Source organism: Dreissena polymorpha, chromosome 10 (genome assembly GCF_020536995.1).
Source record: "Dreissena polymorpha isolate Duluth1 chromosome 10, UMN_Dpol_1.0, whole genome shotgun sequence".
Taxonomy (NCBI): domain Eukaryota; kingdom Metazoa; phylum Mollusca; class Bivalvia; order Myida; family Dreissenidae; genus Dreissena; species Dreissena polymorpha.
Window position 1 is genome coordinate 62,829,947 of NC_068364.1, and position 7,718 is coordinate 62,837,664.

The following is a 7,718-nucleotide window of genomic DNA, read 5'->3' on the forward strand; positions in this document are numbered from 1 at the left end:
CTGGGACGACACTTTCCGCTTTTATTTAGTTTTTTGTTTTAAGTAAAGCTGTTTTTGTAGAAAGTCCAATTAGGCGGAAAGTGTCGTCCCTGATTAGCCTGTGCGTGCAATAAAGCACTTTGTTACAGAGCAAAGCTCATATAGAATACCATGGACATTTAGCAACGTGGCGGATTGTACAGAGCAGTGAAGATCCGTCGCAAGTCCTTTATATGAAACTAAGACAACCTTAAAGTTTAAGAATTTTATTATCCAAATATATTTGTAAACATTGACTGACAGTCGAGTTCAAAATAAGTCGATTTTTTAAAAGTAAAAACACTTGACAGATATTACAAAGCAAGAAAAAGCGATAAGTGTGGGTTGGAAGATTGTGATGTTCGTTAATAGACTGTAAGCATTATGTAAGTTGACGTTTTAAACCGCGTACGATCTTTCGCGACCTTTTCCGAGGAACAGCAACTTTGCCGACTTCTTGACTTGCTTCGCTGTTGAGTCTATGAGGACAGTAAGCAACCGTAAATGTTTATGTGAATGAAAATATGAGACGCGTTCTGAGAAAACTGGACATAATGCATGTGCGTAAAGTATCGTCCCAGATTAGCCTGTGCAGTTCGCCCAGGCTAATCAGGGACGACACTTTCCGTTTATATGGTATTTTTCGTTTAAATTCCCTATCTTACCGAAACTCCTGTTTAAGCGGAAAGTGTCGTCCCTGATAAGCCTGTGAGGACTACACAGGCTAATCTGGGACGACACTTTACGCACATGCAATATGCCCAGTTTTCTCAGAACACGACTCATATTTCTCCGAAAACACGTGTGTATTATTGGAATATGTACTTCTAAGAACACATATTAACATGAGTTAGTAGAATGGTATAGCATTATTTAATTTTAAGTTACATTTGTGAAGGTTAATAATTACATTGTTCTGGAATGCTGTCATACTGCATGCTACAGAGAATTGTATGTGTAAATTGGCCTTACTCGGAAAAAACGTGCTTCAAAGCATGTTCAAAAGGTGTCATCCCAGATAAGCATGTGCAGTTAGCATAGGGTAATCAGGGACGACATTTTCCGGTCAAACTGGATTTTTGTTTAGAAGAGACTTCCATTAAACAATAAAAAAAATCATTAAAGCGGAAAGTGTCCACCCTGATTAGCCATCTGGGACGACACTTTACACAAAGGCAGTTAGCCATTTTTTCCCAGAGCGCCGCTCTAATACTTCAAAACAATTCTCTGAACATAAGATCAAATGATCGAACATACTCCGTAAAAATACAGTGTTAAATATTGCCAATAATTCCATGCAAAATAATGCAATATTATAGCAATACTCTCGCGATATTTAAGAGTACACAAGCGATACAATCTCGCGATTCTTACTAGTACATATATCGCGATACTTACGAATACATATCTCGCGATATTACGAGTACACATCTAGGGATACTTACGAGTAAACATTTCGCGATACTTTCGAGTACACATTTCGCGATACTTGCGAGCACACATTTTGCGATACTTACGAGTACACATTTCGCGATACTTACGAGTACACATCTCGCGATGCTTACGAGTACACATTTCGCGATACTTACGAGCACACATCTCGCGATACTTACGAGTTCACATTTCGCGATTCTTACGAGTACACAGTCCTCCTACGCAGGCCATGCCATTCCCACATTGCGAACACCTCTCACCCACGATGAACGGGAGTTGGCCAATGTAATTTCCGCTGAAGAGACAAGCGAGTAAAACGAATAACTATGCTGGATGATGTAAGTAAAAAAATCCTTTTGAAATTGGTTCGATACAAGAAGAATAATTTTATAATACTATAATATGGTCTTAATGAGGAAATTGTATCGAAATGTTGTGGTTAACTTGGACAAGGTAAAGTACGATTCCAGGGAAGAATCCCTACCGGCTGTCCTTTTTATATCTACGCATATTAACCTCGTTTGAAAACTGAACCAGCGACGAATTGTAGAAGCGTGAACGTTCATAAATAAATTACTGAACATAATTTTCAAAATATACATTGTTCTTTGCGATGATAATGCAAAACCTGTTGTTAGGTCATTTAAGTATCGAACTAGGTTTCGCTTATTATCTTATCAGTTCTTCGTTCTATTAATATGATTTAAATCATATTTAAATCACATGAATCAGAAAAAATACCGTTTATAAACAGGTAAAAACTCAAAAAACGAAAAATAAGATTTTGGTCCCTCTTACGGCGGCGAGTAAAAGCAGGCGAAGTACAATGCGTTCCGATCCGTGCCATTTCGCAGTCTTTTACAACGACTCAGCGCGCACCCTACCCGGGTCGTGGTGGCCCAGATTAACTGAAAAAGGGGCCATGAATATTAACGATTCCAGAAACTATAGGTATAACAAGACTTATAACATAATGCATCCTCAAGCGCGGAAGGACCTTAAGTACGAAACACGCATGGTAAATCATGTGCCAACTGATATATATTTTAACCGAATTGAAAACAAACATCAATAAAAAATAGAAATATTAAATAATGATTACATGTAAGGTCATTCGGAACACAAATACAATAATACAAAAATGCAACAATTCATTCTTTCCACTAATAAAGAGACTTCATTTAAAATGCAGAGAAAATTAAATGCATGTGCACATATTTTCAACTCAACAGCTTGAGAGAATGAAATTGTAAGGAGTACAGAATATAACATAAAAGCAACAGCAGCAATCATACATGTATCTACCTATATAGACATGATAAATACTCAACGCAATTTGTGATCCATACCTCATGGCATAAACCCATTTATGCCTAGCGTCTAGAAAAAAAGGCCTTGGCAAACAGCGTAGACCCAGTTGAGACGCCGCATGATGCGGCGTCTCATCTGGGTCTGCGCTGTTTGCTTGAAGGAATTTCTGTAAGAAATATTCTAAATATAGAAATAAATATACTAGACATCCCTAATTTTGGAAATAAATTGATCCAATTTAGAAGGATGGGAGAATCCACTAGGCATAAATGGGCTAAAGCGTTCTTCTGAGTTCCAATTACACCAACCGTCGAAGAAATTACCTGGCGATCTTAATTTTTATCACATCCGACCCTCTGTCCAAAACAGGCGTTGATTTAGTCAAGATTAACATTCTGACCATGTTTTATTAAGATTGGGTCATACATGTGGCTTCTAGAATTGTTTTTTTTCCCTAACATTTTACCAAGTAGCCTAGCGTTTGGATAAACCGTGACCATATTCGCACTTGGCCCAGGCAATCATTCTGACCAAGTCTCGTCGAGATTGAGTTGTTAATGTGGCTTACATAGTGGTTACAATGTTTTTCTGAAAATTGACCTGGTGACCTAGTTTGGACGCACGTGACCCCGGATCAAAACTGTGCCTAGACACACGACGAACGGCGACAGACGCAAGATATATGGTGACCACAATATCTTACAATTAGCACTTCGTGCCCAGGTCAGCTAATAAAAACGATAGCGCCGACGGCGTTGAAAGTCTATTGGTAAGATACAGGGATGTTTCTGCTGAAAAACATGTTAAAGGTACAGTTGACTGAATGAAAATCTAAAAGACTATCAAAATGAAGTTTTTTTAGAATAAGTACACATAAATGAAACAAGAAGTGGTGAACTATTGCAAACCATCCTATATCAATCGGACAATCAGAAATATGTATCCAAGGGAGCTTGATATTTTGCGAGCAAGTAAATTCCCGGATGTAAATTTTATTTCTGATTGGCTAGAAGTTTAGTTAGGCTCTTGTTTTAATAAAAGTTATCATTACACCATTACTATTTACGAGACTGAACGAATTTTTCATTCGGAAGCTAAGGTCAAAGTTTAACTTTGTTTTTCTTGTTTTGTTTCTTATTATTCATTATTCTGTTAAAATCGCTTCATTTCCATTTAAGCCGAAAGGAACAATTCGTTGTTGTTGTTGTGTTGTTGGTGTTGTTTTTGTTGTTGTTATATTTACCGACTTCGAAAATGTATTTTCGGTATATGTACGTCATAAAGTGAACGGTTGACCCTTCTCTTGTAACAAGTACATTCTTTTCTTGTAATACTTAAGCTCTTCAGTTTTGATTCTTTAGCTTCAGCAAGTGCCAACAGCAGTTCCATGTTTCAAAAATGCCTACACATCTCTAAACTAGTCCGCTATATAATGCCACATGTTCCACCGCCATTCGTACCTGGGTATAGTGGCAAGCAGCTCCGCATTCTGTGTCCCGACCCCAGAGAGGCTTCTCTCCTGCCCACAGGCCGAAGAGGCTCTTTACAACATTGCGCGAAGGAGGTGGCGATCCGTTGAACGTTGTGTAGGCTAGGTTTTCCCCGTAGCCACGCCCCTGGTGCTCGAAGTTACACGTCTCGGTCCACCTCGCTGCTTTGTTGGCGATGTTATTGTCCCAAACCTGTATAGATTATCTAAAGAAATGACGCAACCACGAGTTTTGCGTGCCAGGGAAAAAAATCAGAAATAGAAATGTAATGCAAACGCAAATCTAGAAAACAGCAACGTGCATGCAAATCTATATATGACAAATTTGCAAATACTCGCATTACTCAAGCAGCCAAATCAATATAAATATTCTAAATACTCGATTTTACACATTACCAAAGCACACACATTCACTCATCCCATAAACACGCAAATATACACATTATTAAAACACGCAAAACAACACATTAACAAAACACGCAAAACAACACATTACCAAACCATGCAGGTCTGTAGACACACTACTAAAGCACGCATATCTGCGGATAACTTAAGCACAAAAGATAAGATAACAAAATCTACCTGAAACAAATCACGCAAAAACACGCATAGCTGCGCATTACCAAAAATCACCAAATGTACAATATACCAACAGAACGCAAATTGGATCATTACCAAAGAAGACCTTTATACGTATTACCAGAGGAAAGCAAATATGTGCATAACTTAATCACACCAATTTACACATTTCTATTGTACTTTTATCTAAACATGACCAAACCAGCAGATTACAGATTGCCAAAATATTGACATCTATACATTACCATAAAAACGCTAAAATCTTCATATTTCTTATACACGCACACAACCATGTTAAAATTTTGAATAACTATTGCACACAATTTAAAACTTAACTAACTTACGCGTAGTCGCACAAAGCAATAGAATGCAACTCGATAAATAACCAAATGTTAATATTATCAATTTACTTACCCGCCATTTTATCAGGCTTATACACATTACCAGAGTACTCCATTTTACACATAAACAAAGCACTCAAATCGTGTTATCACCAAAGCGCTCTAATTCACACATAAGAAAATCGTATATATACTCATATATATTCATATGAAAACTATCGTATGTAAATGTACACTACCAAAGCATTCATGTTCGCGGCGGGTTCTTGTCTTCTGATGGAATTGTGCATCTGCACAATAGCCTGTTGGTCGTTCCGGATGTCGACCAGTACGCATGCGTAACACTGGAGGAGAACCGCCACAATATAGCTTCCGAAAAACAGGTGCGCTTTATTCATGGCGCTATTTTCGTCTTGAAATTCTGAAAAATTGGCATGTTCAGGAGATAGATACCTCCAAAATTAAAGCTAGATTTTGCCCTTGTAATGTATAAGGCAACACAATTAACATCTAACTTTTATTAATTATTATTATTGTTATTTATTATTATTATTATTTTTACTTACATTAATAATATGTAAATGTAAATATGTTTAAATGTATTTAAAATTCATTTAAAGAAATAATATACGAGAATGTGTTTACATGCATTTGAAATACAGTTAAATAAATCATCAATTAATAAAAACATACAATCCACGAAAAAAATGGCACAAAAATTAATAATTTACACGAACTGTATCAATTAAACTAGCTCCCAATAATCAGAACTGTCTTAAACACGACGGTTGAATCTGAACCATACCAATCTATACCACTGAGGCGAATCTTCTCGTAAATTGCCTTTACTAGCTCTTGCGCACGCGCGCGTCTCATCCGTGACCCGACACTGACTCGGTCGGAAACCCGGGAATGATTTCCGAGTGTTTTACATGTACACGCGATTTAATGGTTCGTGACTTCGGTGTTGAAAGTTACATTTTATGTTAAGACACTTGATCGATTAAGAAATAAAAAACTTCATAGCTATGTACTACCGTGACAAAGAATAAGATATAAATGATTGTGCTAACTTATTTTTTACGGTCAATTATTGGTGCCAGCGAGTCAATGTGTATTCATAATCGCGTGTATTAATTTCTATTTTGTTGAAAGAACGTATTCTTAGTGATAATGATGTTTGAATCGAAGAGCCGTTTCCTTAATCGATCGCCACAATATGCAAGAAAGTGCAAGTAAAACCACAAAATCTTCTCATGTATTGCATTATAGTTACATGTTTCTTGCACACAAGAATGTTCCAGTAAATATAAAATTGTTCTCACAATGTAAACAATGCGCATGTTACATGATTTAACGGTTGCATAAAGGGCAAATATTACATATTTTATTCAGCGGCCTGTATTACGTGCGCACGCGATAGCTACTAAGTGCATACGAAATAGTTATGGCGTGCGCACGCGATTGCTATGACATGCGCAAGCGATGGCTATGACATGCGCACGCGATAGCTTCGACATGCGAACGCGGTAGCTATGACAAGCGCATGCGATAGTTATTACGTGGGCACGCAAAAGCTATAACGTACGCACGCGATAGCTGACCAATGAGAATACGTATCAGGTCAGTTATTATCGAAACAATTGCACCAATTTTCTCAGTTAAGTAGTAACAATATAGTTGACACTTCGACATGTTTCTGTCTCCATTTACTGCGTGCGCACGTTATAGATATCGCATGCGCACGTACTATCTATAACCAATAAAGAATCAATAACGACGATGAACTGTGTGATTACCTACATGACTTAAAGATAAAGTGTGAGTTTCGATCCGGTTCATTGATTTTTGGCGAAGTTTTGGGCATTGGAGTTTAACATTTTCCGTTTTCCTGAGTTGTTTTACGCAACACTTTCAGATATTGAGGTGATTTTTGGTATGTGAGTCTATGTATATGACCAACAGATGAAGTGTGAATTTCGTTCCGGTCCATTGATTTTTGGCGAAGTTATGATGTTTTCAATTGGAATATAGCTGCAGTGTTGCTTCAAAGTTCAGTAGGGGGCATTGTGTTTCACAAACGCAGCCTTTTAATAACTTAAAAACGTCAATGTTCTAACTTTATTTCAAAGTCAAGATACACGCCGAATATCTTTTGTAAAGATATTTCTTTTTAAGTTTTCCTTATATTACATACATCTAGGGTCAATTTTTATCCCAGTGGCCTGATTTGAACAAATTTGGACAACTTCACAATATTACATAACAAAGACAAATCCTGTGGGCCTTGCAGTATCATAGATTTTAAAGTTTTCTCTATATACATATTAGAATAACAAGTTACCCCAACGGTATGGCCAATTTATACTGGTGTTAAAATTTTATATAAACTATGATTTTGGCAATGCATGGGAGATTCAGAACGTTGGTTATATATGTATATTTATGCATTTTTTAGGTGCGATTGATTTCCTGTAATCCACAAATGGTCCATGAGTATGTTTCACTGTTTCACTCATCTTTGTTTGAAAAATTAAAAATGTAAA

At 37.0% G+C, this 7,718-nt stretch overlaps 1 protein-coding gene across 2 annotated transcripts; it reads right to left on the bottom strand.

Annotated features, from left to right (window-relative positions):
• Positions 1–229: 229 nt before the first annotated feature.
• Positions 230–6,081, bottom strand: LOC127847855 (peptidase inhibitor 15-like). 2 transcript variants are annotated; one of them, XM_052380056.1, is made up of 6 exons: positions 5,978–6,081; positions 5,412–5,593; positions 4,224–4,445; positions 2,251–2,360; positions 1,632–1,747; positions 230–497 (listed from the first exon to the last, which is right to left on the bottom strand). In XM_052380056.1, exons 2-5 carry the CDS (start codon positions 5,568–5,570, stop codon positions 1,636–1,638), a joined length of 603 nt encoding a protein of 200 aa, XP_052236016.1. In that variant the 5' UTR covers positions 5,571–5,593; positions 5,978–6,081; the 3' UTR covers positions 230–497; positions 1,632–1,635. The 2 variants fall into 2 exon arrangements, with proteins under 2 accessions (XP_052236016.1, XP_052236015.1); XM_052380055.1 differs by having other exon boundaries at positions 5,910–6,028.
• Between the last annotated feature and the right edge of the window lie 1,637 nt (positions 6,082–7,718).

What these genes read in the sequence shown, in the direction of transcription:
- LOC127847855 (XM_052380056.1), bottom strand. Translation starts at nt 5,570, where the DNA reads ATGAATAAAGCGCACCTGTTTTTCGGAAGCTATATTGTGGCGGTTCTC. An exon ending in CCGCGAACATGAATGCTTTG is followed by an intron (nt 4,446 to 5,411) that starts GTAGTGTACATT and finishes TAATCTATACAG; the next exon opens with GTTTGGGACAATAACATCGC. An exon ending in GCCTGCTTTTACTCGCCGCC is followed by an intron (nt 1,748 to 2,250) that starts GTAAGAGGGACC and finishes TTGTCTCTTCAG; the next exon opens with CGGAAATTACATTGGCCAAC.